At 43.2% G+C, this 16,612-nt stretch overlaps 1 protein-coding gene across 17 annotated transcripts in view; it reads left to right on the forward strand.

The window, feature by feature from the left end:
* syne1b (spectrin repeat containing, nuclear envelope 1b) overlaps positions 1 to 16,612 on the forward strand; it is a 504,374-nt gene that overhangs the window by 452,343 nt on the left and 35,419 nt on the right. For all 17 annotated transcript variants that reach the window (XM_063056272.1, XM_063056279.1, XM_063056269.1 and 14 more), the window contains 5 exons: positions 1,453 to 1,640; positions 3,644 to 3,794; positions 6,557 to 6,739; positions 9,401 to 9,538; positions 10,824 to 11,015. In XM_063056272.1, coding sequence (XP_062912342.1) covers positions 1,453 to 1,640; positions 3,644 to 3,794; positions 6,557 to 6,739; positions 9,401 to 9,538; positions 10,824 to 11,015 — 852 coding nt within the window. The remainder of the gene's footprint in view (positions 1 to 1,452; positions 1,641 to 3,643; positions 3,795 to 6,556; positions 6,740 to 9,400; positions 9,539 to 10,823; positions 11,016 to 16,612) is intronic.

Here is a 16,612-nt window from a genome sequence, read left to right on the forward strand (position 1 = left end):
GGGTAGGCAGAAAGACAGATGAGGTTATAATCAGATTGGCCATGATATCACTAAATGGTAGAGTAGGTTTGAGGGCCAACTGGTCTACTCATGTATCCCTTCGTCTGTCATTTGTACCTCTAAATGTCTCCAATATAGTTGCTTCTTGCAAGCCTGCACTTGTATTTTACTTTTCCTGCCCAGGTCTTTTACTGAAATCATAGATTTCCCATATTTGGTTTGCTTCTATTTTGGGTGCATTTTACCTAATACCATCTTTGAATACTGTTGATAGGCAAAATTGGACCAATGTTCCTGGTGATTTGTATTGCCTTAAAAGGGACATGTGTTACTTTTTAAATTATATTTTTTTAAATGTTAGCCATTGCTAACTTACCATCATCACTGTTAGCATAGAATTTGCATCTTTTTTGCAGAACTATGTGCCTTTTGTCATTTCTTATATAGTGGATTCCACTAAATCGGACACATTGGGACCAGTACTTTTTGGCCCAATTAAGTGGCTGCCCCAATTAGCCAAAGTTTTAAGGAAATAGTTAAAAAGGGAAAAAAAGACAAACTACCCTCTAAGTAATAAATAATATATTTAAATGAAATACCAAAGAACGTAGAACCTTACCAATAATACTACAGTACTATTAAACTGTGTATATTTACTGATGGAGGAATTCATTAGTGACATGTTCTTCTCATTGACTGTAATTGAACAAAATCAGTGCTGACACCTAGTGGAGGTAATGGGCTGCCTTCATACAATGGTTTCAACAATTCATCTCCTAGATCTTCCTTTTGATTGTAACATTCAAGATTGTTGTTGATACATTCAAATTCTTCATAGGTCCTAACTTGTTGAAGTAGTGTAGTCATTTCATTTTCACTCTCAGCCATGCCCGGCATCTACAAGCCTGAGTGCTTGAAACTGCACTGAGCAAAACAGTTCTGAATTGTTGTACGCTTATTTCTCACCAAATGTCAGTGACAAAAGTCTCTGCTTTTGAACACGAACACGTGTAACTGATGCTATTAAAAACTGTTGGCTGTAAACACAGTGTAACGGCCGTGCAAGTGCACACAGTTGACACTAGTTAGAAACTCTTCAGCAACAGTCTCCTGTCCCAATTAAGAGGCATCGTGTCCCAAATAAGCTAAGGAAAATTACAGCTATTTTGTTGAATAGTTTTTGTTCTTTAAGAATTGTCTCAAATAAGCGGCTGGCCCGATTAACCAATGGCCCAGTTAACCGAAATTCACTGTGTTCAAACTGAAATCAATCACTCTCACTTTTTATCAAAAACTGTTCCTAAAAGGCCACATTACTTAGATCATTTATTAATCCTTAATAATCCTCTCACGGCAGCCTTTGCATCGCCACCGTCCTGTCTCTCCCCCCACCGTTCTATTTCACTTCTCTGTCCCTCTGATTGTTGTGCTCAACGGTGCCTATACTTGCAGGAGCTGCAGCGAGACATTGAGAAGCACAGCACGGGTGTGGCCTCTGTTCTCAACCTCTGCGAGGTTCTGCTGCACGACTGCGATGCCTGTGCCACGGAGACAGAGTGCGACTCAATTCAGCAGGCTACGCGCAACCTGGACCGCAGGTGGAGGAACATCTGCGCCATGTCCATGGAACGGAGGCTCAAGTAAGGGTTCAAGTGCATGTCAGTTTTTGTCAAAGGCGTACGTAGACGGGGAATAAACTCTGTGAAAGTTTGCTCTTGCTTCCTGCCACCGGTTTGAATGAGAGATGCATGACCCACAGCAGAAGAGCTTTAGCATTCTCAATGCACGAAGTTGACTCCATCCCAAACATCTGCCCCTTTATCCTCTCTGTAACTAATTATTTACTTACTCTTCCACAATACCCTTCCTCAGTCCATCTTCCAACACTGTCCATTATTCCATTCAGCCACCCTCTGTGATCTGGATCGTACACTGATCACTGCTGACCCTATGCCAAATCACACAGATTCAAGCCAGAATCAGTTATCACTGACAAGTGATGTGAAAGTTGTTGTTTTGCTGCAGCACCACAGTGCAAAAGCACAAAAATCGACAAATTAGAAAAATGAACCCTGCAAAGCAAAAGGAATAGTGAGGTAGTGTTCGTGGATCATTTAGAAATCTGATGGTAGATGGGTAGAAACTGAACCATTGCAGTGTGGGTTTCGGGCTCCCACATCTCCTCCCTGATGAATAACCCGCCCAGAGCTTGCTGACCTTTAATAGCTGCTGTTCCAGCAACTCCATCACATTTAAAACTCTCATCTCGCTTCTTAATCCCTTCAAATCACGACAGTGTCCCTCCATCTCGAGGTACTGCATGCCAAATCATTGAGCATCGGTGACTGCACTTCAGTTGTTTCACAGCAGGGCTCCGGAACTTCACTAAGACGAGACATTCTACAGATGCAGCAAATTCCAGAGCAACTGGTTCGGCAGAGGCCCGGTGGGCTGAAGGGCCTGTTTCTGTGCTGTAGTCTTCTAAGACTCTATAAGACCACAGAATGCTGGAGGAATTCAGCTGGTGAGGCAGCATGTATGGAGGGGAATAAACAGCCAATGTTTCAGGCTGAGACACTTCATCAGATGCTGCATTTGGTGTTGAGGCCATGGTGGATATGGATGTGGCCAGTGCTGGAGTGAGGATGTAGGAGGACATTGCAAATAGTCAGAGACCAGAGGGTTTCACACCAAACTTCCAGAGTTTTTGATCTGCCATGGGAATGCTGTAAGGCTGTAAGTTTGTGACCTCAATTGTTTACCCCTAGCCTGGGCTTGTACTTAGGCAGAGTAACCTGATTCCATCGTCTGCTGTGTCACCCTCAAGCAAAGGTGAGCTCTCCTTCCACTCAGTCTGACACGGTCATCCTTCTGTGCACAGAGAGGTGTGAGGTCAGATAAGACTAGGTCAGAGGAATTCTGCAGAGGATTCAGAGAAGGAAGCTTGGGACTTTGGGAAGGGTGCAGCAGCTCCAACCAGCAGCTGTGGGTATGCGCTGTCCACCCCAGCAGCTTCCCTCGTCCTGAGAAGTGCTTTGGTGAACCCAGCCGAACGATTATGATTTAACGGCCATCACTTCCTTTGAATTGCTTGGGATTTGTTCGGCCAGCAAGTCTCTGGCTTTTATGCTATTCCTAGCCTTCCACCTGCCGTAATAAAAGCAGAGAATCCTGGAAACAATCAGCAGATCAGGCTGCACCTGAGGGAAGAAAATGTGATGGGGTAGTGCAGCGTGGAAACAGGTCTATGCTGATCAAGGTGCCTTCCCGAGCTAGTCCCTTGTACCTGCATTTGTTCTAGATGCCTCTAAGCCTTACCAATCCAGGAAACTCCAAATACTTTTTAAAACTTTGTATCTGCACCCACCTCAACCACATCCATTGGCAGCTCGTTCCATATAACCACCATCCTCTGTGTAGGAAAAACTTGCTCCTCATATTTCCTATAAATCGTTTTATTCTCACACTAAACCTATGCCTTCATCAGAACGTTGACCCAACTTGTAGCTGTGCTTCTCTTCCCACCAATGCTGCCTGATGTAGTGAATCTTTCAGGTGTTTTCTGATTTTGTTTTAGATGTCTTGCCTTGGGTCATCTTGTCTAATGAACATAACCAAGCACTGTTCCATTTTTCCCTTTCAGGATTGAAGAGACCTGGAGGTTGTGGCAGAAGTTCCTGGACGATTATTCTCGCTTTGAAGATTGGCTCGAAACTTCAGAGCGTACAGCAGCCATGCCAAATTCCTCAGAGGTTCTGTACACGGTGGCCAAAGAGGAGCTCAAGAAATTTGAGGTGCTGTAGCAAGGGGGGGCTGTATGGTTTGGAACCCCAGCAGTTTAGACTTTCTCTGCCTACTGCCTAGAGATGCTTCTGCTTATCCAGAACTACGTTGTGTGCAGCTGTGTTGCAAACCTTAACTGGGATTAGACAGGACACGGCGGTTTCCTCGGGAGAGATTTGATTGTAATTGCGTTCACATTGAGTCTCGTGGAACTTCCTGTTGGCTTTGAAGAAGGCTGCCTGCAAACATCTACTGATTTCTTCTGTGACTGATTTAGTTCTGGGGGTTTCTGGCACCCAGCATCAGTGATGTCATCAAATAGCCAGACAGATTGGAGGATTCTGCATTACACAGTCATTTTTAATCAACTTCGATCATTACATAGAATGCTAAATAAAGACCAGAGCATACACATTTGTAGCCAACATTTCAACTGTTTTGTTTTCCTAACAAAAAAAAATCCTTTAGCTCCTTTGAAAAATGTATGCAAGGAAAATTACAATGCATATTTATTATTTTCAGCCCAACTGATTCACCGGGTTGAAAATATGGCCTAAAACACCAAATTTAGATTTCACATGCTATTCAGGAAATTTTCCAGCCAGGCTTCTTCATACATCACATAAATTTCACCTCATTTTCATCGATTCCTTTGCAAAAGACTCGCAAATAGAGGGGCAGCCTGTGTCAACAGATGTCTCTGTCACAGCAGCCCCTTCATTTCTGTGTAAAACTACCGGTGCTCAGAAATCTCAGTGTTACTGCCTGTTTCACAGATTTAATTTTGATTATTACCTTTTGATGCTACTGGAAAATAATGACTGATATATTAAAAATACCTTTCAGCCTTAAGCATTTTATTTTGTCTTTGCCATTAGAATGTGAAACATCTCCATTGTTAATGGCAACTTCCTGTGTAAGGAGGTCACCTTGTGGTCGCACTCTGCTCCAGAGCGGCTGCTGTAATGTTTTGCTTCTTGGAGGAATGGACGTTCATAGTCTGTTATGTATGGACGATATCACCATAAACCTGATGAACAGTGGCAAATGAAGTCTGCCCACTATGACCCAATTATTCCCCTTTAATTCCCTTTCATTGGAACTCTGAATATGGTCTTAGAGTTATAGAGCACTACAGCACAGAAACATGCTCTTTGGCCCATCTAATCCGTGCCAAGCTATTATTCTACCTATTTGTTCTGGACCAACCCAGAAGGGAAATGTAAAATGGTGGTTTTTCAGGAGCCTAGAAGTGTCAAGACATGGATATTGTTTGGGATGGAGGAGGTTACAGAGCCGTGGGGGGATTTGAATGTGAGGATGAGGTTATTAAAGTTGAGGAGCTGCTGGACTGTGAGTGGATGTAGTTCAGTGAAAATGGTTAGAAGAAGCAGCTGAAACTGATGAGATCAAAAATACAAGAGCCCTCTGTGAAATGACTTTGGGATTATTTCTGATGGAGGCTTATTGACCTAAAACGTGCTTTGTTTCTCTCATCACCTGACCCGTTGTCATCTGTATTTATCCTACTGACCAAAGTCAGTATCTAGGAACTCCCATAATTTCTGTAAGTAATGTTGTAATACTAGTTGATAGCTTTAATACAGGGAAAACAAAAGTTCTAACTTTTTAAGCAGTTATACTTTGGTTTAAACAGGAAATCCAATGGTTAACGAGCTTAATTCCATTTCACGAAGTGATCTTTTAAAAAAAAATAGCAGATATAACATGTGTGTTTCCAGAACATGAATTGGATACAACATAATTGATGCATTAAGGAGCACTGTTTGTATTAATCAGGCTGCTTTAGTTAAAGTGTGATAGAAAACCTATTTAAAACTTTGGTTTAAAGCCAGCTGCAGCCTCTTCTGATGTAATGCAAGGTTTCTTAAGAACTTGCCTATTTCATAATAGCAGATGTCCCTGTTCAAATAATTGAATGAGAATCAGGTTTATTATCACCAGCATGTGACGTGAAATTTGTTAACATAGCAGCAGCAGTTCAATGCAATACATAATCTAGCAGAGGGAGAAAAAAAAATAAAATAAAACAATAAATAAGCAAATCAATTATGTATATTGAACAGTAATACTGTATATTAAAAAAGTGAGGTAGTGTCCAAAGCTTCAAAGTCCATTTCGGAATCAGATGGCAGAGGGGAAGGAGCTGTTCCTGAGTCGCTGAGTGTGTGCCTTCAGGCTTCTGTACCTCCTACCTGATGGTAACAGTGAGAAAAGGGCATGCCCTGGGTGTTGGTGGTCCTTGAAAATAGACAGTGCCTTTCTGAGACACTGCTCCTTGAAGATGTCCTGGGCACTTTGTAGGCTAGTACCCAAGATGGAGCTGACTAGATTTACAACCCTCTGCAGCTCCTTTTGGCCCTGTGCAGTTCTGAGGGAAGGCCATTAGCCGGAATCATTAACTGTGCTGTTTTACTCCACGAACTGTGACTGCTGAGCACTACCAGCCTTTGACTTCAGGTTTCCAGCATCTGCAGACTTTTCCTTTTCAGTCAATAACTAACCTGTGCCTCCTGGAGGTGCAGACACAATAGGTTGAAAAGGCAGCTTCAGTACTGGGTGATTCTTTCATAAAGTAGTGGATACGTTGAAGAGGCCTTGCTATTGGTCCTTGGGTTGATAACAACAAAATTTTGAATGGCACATTGTACAATGTCTAAGAAGAGTATTGACTCCTGTAGTGAACCTCAGGTGAAATAAATGCATGTTATGATGTTTTGAAGCATAATTGGGGTGTTCTGTTCCTCCTCAGGCGTTCCAGCGTCAGGTCCACGAGAGCCTAACCCAGCTCGAGCTGATCAACAAACAATACCGTCGCTTAGCTCGTGAGAACCGCACGGACTCTGGCTGCAGACTCAAACAGATGGTGCACGAGGGCAACCAGCGATGGGACAACCTACAGCGGAGGGTCACAGCGATCCTCAGGAGATTAAAAGTAAGGCTTCACTACTGGGAAGCCATGGGGATTTCTCTGATAGAGATTCAGCCTTTGTCTCTATGTTGATATTTAGTGCACCGGGTATCAATGCAACTTGATGCATTCAGTGTAACGAAACCTCTCAGGGCTCTTACAGACTCGTGCATAGAAACGGGCCTGCTGGCCCAAGTTCTCTATGCCATCTGAAGTGCCCATTCTGCAGGACGTTTTTCTGTCAAGAATTGAGGTCCATGATATATAAATGTCTCGGTCAAAGGGGGAGACTTGAAGAAGCATTTCAAAGGAGGAAAGTGAGATTTTGGCATCTTCTGGTATTTAGGGTCAACGCAGTTGAGAACACGGTCAGCAGAGGAGAGATGTCTGTCTGGAATGACTCAAGTGTAAACCTTTGGGATGGTATTTGGGAAAGATGAGGTTACAGAGCTAGGAAGGAGTGAGGCCATAGAAGAATTGGGACTGTGAAGTCGAGACTATTAAAATGAAGGCATTGATAGACTATGAGTTACTGTAGTTCAGCAGGACCATAGAGAGGTAAGCCAAGTCAGCTAAGCTTAAGTTAATCAGAAAAAATCAAAAGGGTCCTCAAAATCAAATTGGAAACCAGTTCTGATGAAGTTATTGACCTGAATCATTATTTCTGTTTCTCTTTTCAAGGATACTGCCTGACCAGTTGAGTGCTTTTAACATTTTCGGTTTCTGGCATCTGCAATTTTTCCCCCTCTCCTAATACAGACGGCACCTAGGAAGGAGTGTTCTTAAGACTGAGCTGGGGTATGGTTCCAGAGCAAAACAGGTTTGCTCTGCGTCTTAGTAACTCCAGTATTAAACATGCCTCGAGTTGATTCCATTAGTAATCGAGAGCACTGGAAATCCGAAAACAAGAAGGAAGCAGCAATGGGTGGAGAAGTAGACTTAGTTTTTGGCCAATGATGACTTATAAGACTCCTGAAAAGGAGACACATACATTATTGAGAAGGATGAAGGGTGGAGAAAACAAAAAGGAAAAGTCTGTAATAGGTTAGAGGGTTAAAGACAAGTGGGGTTGTGAAAGAGAGTGACAAGAAACAAAGAGTGGAGTGTTTTGTTCGTATTGACTGATATGAGTAGATAAAGTATCAGTATTTCTATTTGAATTTTATTCCCTGACTGACTTTTTCTTTGAGGGCCTATCTGTAGTATGAAACTTTGGTGCAACTTGTATGGCTCACCTATAGCCAGCGGCAGCAACTTCATAAAAATTTCTCAGCACTTCACGGACTTGCCCAATACAATTACACCAAATAAAAACCAAAAAGTTGTAGATGCTGGAAATCTGAAATACAAACAGAAAATGTTGGAAATGGTCAGGCAGCACCTTTGGAAAGAGAAACAGAGATGATGTTTTAGGCACTTCTGACGAGTGGCACAGAAGTTACTGCTGCTGTCTCACAGCTTCAATGATCCAAGTTCAACTGTGCCCCCTCAGTGCTGACTGTGGTGGGGTTTACACAATCTTCCTGCACTCATGTGGGTTTCCCCAGGTGCTCCTGTTCCCTCCCACAGTCAGAAGATGTGTTGGATTCCCAATTGGCTACTGTAAATTATCCCAAGAGTGGGTTAGTGGCAGAGGGATGAAAGGAGAGTTTTCAATGACCGCCCATTTAAATTCCATCTCCTGATCCCATACCAACATCTTGGTCCACGGTCTCCTCTACTGCCGTGATGAGGTTGGAGGAGCGACAACTGGTAGTCTGTCTGGGTAGCCTCCACTTTGACGGGCATGTACGTCAATTTCTCTAGCTTCTGGTAATTTCTTCCACCTCTCCTTTCTCTCCGTCTCAATTCTCCATTCTGGCTCCCTTCTTGCCCCTTCCCTTCTTCTCACCTGCCTATCACTTCCCTCTGGTTCCCCTCCTCCTTTCCATTCTTCCATAGTTCGTTCTCCTGTCCTATCCGATTCCTCCGTCTTCAGCCCTTTACATCTGCAACCCATCGGCTCCCAGTTTCTCACTTATCTCCCCCCTTCCCTATCCACCCAGCTTCCCCTCACCTGGCTTTACCTGTCACCTTGCGCTCGTTCCTCTTAACCCCCACCCTACCTTTTTTATTTTGGCTTCTTTCCTCTTCCTTTCCAGTTCTGATAAAGGGTCTTGGCCCAAAACACTTACCGTTTATTCTCCTCCATTGATGTCACCTGGCCTGCTGAGTTTCTTAAGCATTTTGTGCGTCGTTCAAAGAATAATTGGAGGGGGGCGGTATGTGTGAATAAATATAAATATATATGTTGGAAAAAATTTTGAGGAATGGGTATGGATGTCATTTCGTTTTTTGGATGTCATGTGGAGCCAAATGTTCTCTAAAAGGAGAGATGGACAAAGATTGAGGAAGCTGCTCAAAAATCTTGAAGAGAGTGTTTCCAGAATTTTCCAGAGGAGGAAGCTATGGCAAAAATGCTATACTTTTCCACAGTTGGGTGTCTTTGTCCAAGAAAATGATCTGAAGGGTAATTGAGTGAAACCAATATACGTTCTTGACAGAATTGACACATAGTACCATTGTCTGTTGACCAGTATTGTAAATGCATGATTTGGAAGAAAGTGAAAACTCTCAGCATTTGGAACTGAGCTTCAAGTGAGGCTGCATGAACTTATAGAGTGGCTTTCTTCTGTCTTAAACCAGCACTTTATTGGTCAGCGAGAGGAGTTCGAAACGGTGCGTGAGAGTATACTGGTCTGGCTGACTGAGATGGACCTGCAGCTGACAAACATCGAACACTTCTCTGAATGTGATGTACAGGCCAAAATCAAGCAGCTGAAAGTAAGTGATTGACTTCTGAGGTCATGTTTTGGCCTGACTAGTAGTGAAAAGACACCTGTTTATAATTCCACTCAAATTTCTCTTCCATTGACTACACCCACTGTTTGGTTTAAATATTAAGCTGCTGGACTTGTTTATATGGAGGGCAGAAAATTGATCTTCTCCTTTAGTTCTGGTGTGCGATTTGAGCCTGTTCCAGGTGGGGTTTAAGATGGTGTGACCGGGAGAGTAAGTTGGATATTAGATCAGACAACAAAAAGTTCAAATGTTTTAAGGGGAACTTGACTGGGGACTTCACTCAGAGGATGGTGCAAGTGTGGGACGAGCTGCTGGCAGAAATGTTGGATGTGGGTTTGATTTTAAAATTATAGAGAAACTTGGATAGGTACATGGATGGGAGGGGTATGGAGAGCTATCATCCGGGTGCAGGTTGATGGGATGAAGCAGCGTAATAGTTCAGCACAGATTAGACTTTTCTGTGCTTCATTGTTCTATGACTCTCTAACACTAATATAGGAGTTTCCAGCCTTTTTTATGCTGCGAAGCCTTGCCATTAACCAAGGGATCCGTAGAACCCACAGTGGGAATGCCTGTCCTAATAGAAAATTGATGGTACCTCAATTACTTATTGCATTTTATATCCCTACCAAATGGATTTAGTTTGTAAAATAAAATCAGAGCTTGACCATGTGTCCTGCTGTCTGTTTTCAATGTGATTTTTCTTCCCCACTCACTGTCGTTATCGGAACAGAAATGACTGAGAGGGTAAGATGGGAAGAGCAGAATGCGGTCCTTGCTGGGAGGAGGTATAGACTTGTAGTGGATTTTGGTTGATAGCCTGTCACATGGAGATAGATGTGGAAGTTAAGGAAGTGTCAAAAAGAGACCATATGAAAGTGAGAGTAGAGAGGAAATGGACAGCTAAGGTAATAACATTTTTGATTAATTGACTTAACACAGCCCTGGAACATATTAAAAATAAAGCTGGACATCAGGAAAGAAGTGTTTAGTGTCATGACTAGCCCCAAAAGGTTTACAGGTCAGGGTTAAGTTCAAGTTGAGCTGAAGGTTCAATCCCTTGTGTTGTAGCACAGAAGATGGAGACAGTCCTATACAAGGCAGGTCATTTATTGTTTTAAAAAGGTGAAGAATACTGGAATAGAATGCAACAAAATCAGCTCTAGTTTTCAGATTATTGCACAGAGTAGTTGTTCTTGGAAGTTCCTTGCCTTCACGCTGGCTGCTTCGTCTCTGAGAAGGTGATTGATCTGTTTCAATCCCGCAGGCCTTCCAGCAGGAAATAGCACTCAACAAACCCAAAATTGACAGCCTCTTCCATCATGGAGAGCAGCTCATCGAGAAGAGTGAGCCCATGGATGCGGCAGTAATCGAGGAAGAGCTGGAGGAGCTTCGGCGCTATTGTCAGGAGGTCTTTGGGCGAGTGGAGCGATACTACAAGAAGCTGATGCAGCTGCCAGTAAGAGCTTGTAGATGTTCTCAGCCCGGTTGGACTTGGGAGGGTGGGGTCGGGGATGAGGGTGCGGTCGGGGATGAGGGTGCTGTTGGGGATGAGGGTGCTGTTACTTTTCCCAGTGCTCTATCAGTTCCCACTATGATAACTTGGTTTCCTTCAATCTCCGGTAATAATTTATGGTCAGATGCTATTAGTAGTGTTGTATGATGAATATCCTCTGGATTATAGTGACAAGTAACTTGTACAATTTTATTTTGTTTTTCCTTAGTCGCAGAAGGCGAACTAAGTGATTGTATGATTGCAGCCATCTGATCAGTGATCCTTGTGATTTTTGATAGGAAGTATCAGTTTAATAAGGTTGAATATTTAATAGTTCATTTAATAGAATAAGCATTTAAGTGATTCCTTATGCAAGAGTTGGCTCCTGATGAGTTAATTAAAATGTAGCAGGAACGTATTTTCAACGTTCCTACGTTTACAACCTAGTTGTAGAGAAGTACAGCATAGAAGCAACCCCTTTGTCCCATCTAGTCCATGCTGAAAATAAATGCAGAAAATTGTGAAACACTTAGTAGGTCATACAGAACCTGTAACTGAGTTAACATTTCGAGTTGGAAATCCTTCGACAAGACTGGGTAATAAAACTCTTCATCCAGTCCTGATGAAGGATTCCCCCATCAGCTGTTTTTTTTGTTCTTGGGACCATAATCTACTCAACTACTCAGAGGGAAGAAGGCAGAGAGAAAGCTTTGTCTACATTCAGAAGAATATTTAAGTGCTGAAATAATGGGATTTTTTTTGCACCTACCTGGGAGTATGGATTGGAGTTCAGGATTTAACGTGTCACTTTGAAAGATGCCAGCTCCCACACAGCCTCAATGTTCAGTCGAATGTCACAGCTGACTCTTGTGTTGGAGTTCCTGGAGTGGAATTTTCCATTCACCACGTTCTGACTCAGAAGCAAGTGCACTACTGATCAGCTGCTGCTGTTATTCTAAAACACCTCAGCAATATTTGCTGTCGCAGTTGATCAGAGAATATAAACTGATCAGTTTAGTGTAGTCTCCTCTAGAACCTGCTTTAGATTTTTCCCCGCACCCCTTTTGTGTCTTTTTTTTTTGTGCACATCCACACACCTTACTCATACAGAGCTATGCATGGCAGGAGAGGCAAATTCATGAGCGATAATCTCCTCGGCTAATCCATAAGATGATAGCCATAAATCGGGGGAATTAGGCTATTCAGCCCATCGAGTCTGGTCCATCATAGCTGATTAATTATCCCTCTCAACCTATTCTCCTGCCTTCTCCCCATAATCTTTGACACCCTGATTAATCAAGACCTATCAACCTCTGCCTTACATACGCCCAATGAACTGGCCTGCACGGGTGTCTGTGGAAGTGAATTCCACAGATTCACCACGCTCTGGCTAAAGAAATGTTTCCTCATCTCTGTTCTAGATGGACGTCCCTCAGTTCTGAGGCTGTACCCTATGATCCTAGACTCCCCTACTATAGGAAACATTCTCTCCACATCCATGCTATCTAGGCCTCTCAGTATTTGATAGGTTTTAATGAGGTCCCCCTCCCCCCACCCCCACCATTCGTCTAAACTCCAGTGAGTATAGGCGCAGAGCCATTAAACACTCCTCATACGTTAACATTTCTGCGGTTATTCTTGTGAATCTTCTCTGGACCCTCTCCAGTGCCAGCACATCTTGGATAAGGGGACAGAGCTGCTCACAATACTCCCAAGTGCGGTCCGTTCAATGCCTTATAAAGCCTCAGTATTACGTCCTTGCTTTTATATTCTAGTCCAATTACCTTCTATACCACTGACTCAACCTGTAAGTTCACCCTTGGGGAATCTTGCACGAGGACTCCCAAGTCCCTTTGCACCTCTGATGTTTGAATTTTTGCCTCATTTAGAAAATAGTCCATGCATTTATTCCTTCACCAAAGTGCATGACCAAGTACTTCTCTACACTGTATTCCATCTGCCACTTCTTTGCCTAATCACCCAAACTGTCTAAATCCTCTGCAGACTCTCTACTTCCTCAGCACTAACTGCCCCTCCATATCATCCACAAACTTGGCCACAGAGCCATCAATTCCTTCATCCAAATCGTTAACGGATAACGTGAAAAGAAGCGGTCCCAATACAGACCCCTCCGGCACACCGCTAGTCATCAGCAGCCAATCTTCTATCCATGTTAGTACTTTTCCTGTAATACTGTAGGCCCTTAATTTGTTAAGCAGCTTTATGTGCGGCACTTTGTCAAAAGCCTTCTGAAAATCCAAATGAGCAACATCGGCTGACTCTCCTGTGTCTCTCCTGCCTGTTGCTTCCGCAAAGAATTCCAACAGATTTGTTGGAGAAATAATGCTGACTTTGGCCTATTTTATCTCGTTCTTCCAAAGATTCAAAGTACATTTATTATCAGTATACATCCCTGAGACTTGTCTTCCCATAGACAGCCATGGAACAAGGAAAACCATGGAACCCATTCAAAGAAAAATATCAACCCTCCCACACATACAAAAAAAAACAAATTGCGCAAACAGCAAAAAAAAAGCAAAAAACACAGAATATAAAACGTCAACCCACAAAGTCGTCGTAGAAAGAGTCCAGGTATATTCAGTTCAGCTCATTTCAGTTCCATCTAGTGCTGTGTCGTTCATTATCTGCAGACCACCCTGATCAAAATCACACAAAGTAGCAACAGAAAATGAGTAGAAAGACATCATAATGTAAACCACATTGTGCAGTCCACAAACCACGTTGATTAAACCTTGCCCAAGACCCAGAACTCTGGCCAACCTCTGACAGCATCCAGGGAGAGAGACCATTTGAACGCAGACATGTTTCTCTGGCAGCAGTGAGCAAGAGGCTGGAAGACTGCACCGAACACTCGCTCGACTTCTGCTCTCGCCTCGATGATTTCAACTTTCAGTCACTGATATTAGCGAGAAATGGAGTTGATCGTGGGCTCAGACCTTGTCTCCAGGCTCCTTGGCCTTGAGGCTACAGGCTTCGCTTGAAACCTCACCAAACACCCTCAGGGACAACACAGCGCCAGATCACTCAATCGGCCCATAAACACACCACCAAAATGTAGATCCCGGGCTTCTGCAGTAGCAGAACCACATTTGAAAGAAAAAAAATGAAGTAGTTCTGTGAACTGTCTGAAGGATATCACCCTTGATTGCTCCGGAGCCTCATCCTTACTAATAGATTCCAACATCTTTCCATCTACTAAAGTCAGGCTAGCTGTCCTATAATTACCTTTTTTCTGCCTCCCTCCCTTAAATAATGAATGACATTTGGAATTTTCCAGTAAACAGTGCAAGAACTACAAAGCACATGTGGTATTCTGTTAAGAGCTAAACACTCATACTGAAGATCCATAGAGGGAGCCCCCTTGCCCCACCCTCCCCATCCATCAAAGCACCCTGTTATTTAATAAGCAGTGCGCCGTGGCAGATGTAGTTAATTGTTGTGTGGTTAGGAAAGTAATGGTAGGCCACAGGCTTGAATGCTGTAGTGTGCATGCACCCTTGTAAATTTGTCCTCTTAAGAACTAAGGCTTTGAGAGCTGGCCACTGTGCCTGGGCTCTGGATGCATCTGTGTTCAGCAGCAATATCTAAACACGTGTGTCATCAGAGAGAATCATCTGTAGCTGCTGAGGCTATTTATAGAGCTGTAACTGAGCCTTGGTATGGAGCAAGTTCAGATAAGGCAAAGTGAAAGTGGGAGTGAGTGCTTAGCACTTGACAGAATGCCATACCTGCCTAGTAATTCTTCCACTGGTTTCTGTAAGTCTGCCTCAATTTATTGTGCTTGAAGGATTGTGGGGTTTTTTTATATAGAGAACGATGGCATTTGTGTTTTTGTTGTCCAGCTAACTGGTGCTGAGGTAATGGTTAATTAGGCCAGTACTCCTGTCTGCAGCTTGCTCCTCACCGTGTCCAATACAGTGAACAGAATTTCAGGACGTTACAAACAGGGCAATGAGATGCCGGTTTTGCTAAACTGCAGTGGGATATTCACTTGCCTTAAACTGGTGACTAACCTCTCTCTCAGACCTGCTGGTAAAGATAAACCAGCAACATTATTTCTGCCCTCTTTTCTCTTCCTTTTCTAGTTATTTTCCTTTCTCTTTTGGTACATTTTCTTTTTCTCTCTTTCTCTTCCCATCCTCACATAGAGGTGCTCATGACTGATCTTCTACCCAAGCCCCATGTTCCTGCCCTATCCCCATAATACATTGGTTTCCTTGATATCCAGAATCCGGTCAGTCTTTGTTTAGAATAAGCTGAGTGACTGAGCCCCATGAGTCTCTGGAGTATTGAATTCCAAAGATTCACTACCCTCTGATTAAAGGCATTTCTCTTTATTTCAGTCTCCAGTTCCTTATTTCAGGACTCTAAGCCCTGGCCGTGGATTCGCTGCTGGCTGTTGTGGGACATTTTGTACACAGGCCGACCTGGATTGACTGCCCTGAGCGAGTGTGGCTGTGATCACTGAGTGAGAATAAACGGGATCTCCTATGTTAGAATATCCCTTCTGCTGGGTTAATTGTGGCACCAGAACTGCACCCTGTGAACATTTTCCATCAACAGTGTACATTTTTGTGAGAACTTCATAAACTGGGGATCTGCTTGATTCATAACTTGCATGAGTATCAGACTAGGCACAGTGTGAACCGATCTGTACCTGTCCTGCCAAGCTTTGTACCAGGAGTCCAAAACCTCAAAGGTGACCCACTGTGTGCACACCTGTGGAGAGTGACAGCAAGGTGCCATTTGCTAGAGTGTTGAAGCAAGAAGTGTAGTTACCTGTAAGAGGGAGTCCTGAATGCAGATGAGAATCAGGGTCAGGATAATTATCACTGACATGCCACGAAATTTGTTTTGTGACAACAGTATAATGCAATACATAAAAAATTACTATAAATTATAATAAGTGTATATGTATGTAGTTCAAAATGAGAGGAAAAGCAAGGAGGTATTTTAAAATAGTTGGAGGGAATGGGATAGGATATGCTGACAGGGCAAAGAGGTTTGTATGGAGTTGGACTAAATGGTGATTGGTTTAGTATTGTCATATGTACTGAGGTACAGTGAAAAGCCTTGTTCTGCTTGCCATTCAGATGTTTCATTCCAAATGCAAAAGGAAAAACTAACAGGATATAGCATAAACACAAGAGATTTTGCAGATGCTAGAAATCCAGAGCAGCATGCACAAGGCCCAAAACATCGACTGTTTATTCATTTCTATAGATGCTGCCTGACCTGCTGAGTTCCTCTGGCACTTTGTGCATGTCGAGCAGAATATAGCGTTAGCTCCAGTGGAAGTGCGGTGCAGGCAAACAACGTGCAAGAGTAGATTGAGAGATCTGGAGTTCATCTTTTTTGTACAGGCAGCCCATTCATGAGCAGAGTAGAAGCTGTCCTTGAGCCTGGGGGTACACATTTTCAAGCTTTTGTTATCTTCTGCCCGATGGAAGGTGGGAGAAGAGGGAATGAGTTCCTTTTCCACCCTCTTCAGCTTAGTTCAATTAAAAAAAGGCCTGGAGATGCAGATTCAGACACCGCAG

Source organism: Mobula hypostoma, chromosome 8, assembly GCF_963921235.1.
Source record: "Mobula hypostoma chromosome 8, sMobHyp1.1, whole genome shotgun sequence".
NCBI classification, from domain to species: Eukaryota; Metazoa; Chordata; class Chondrichthyes; order Myliobatiformes; family Myliobatidae; genus Mobula; species Mobula hypostoma.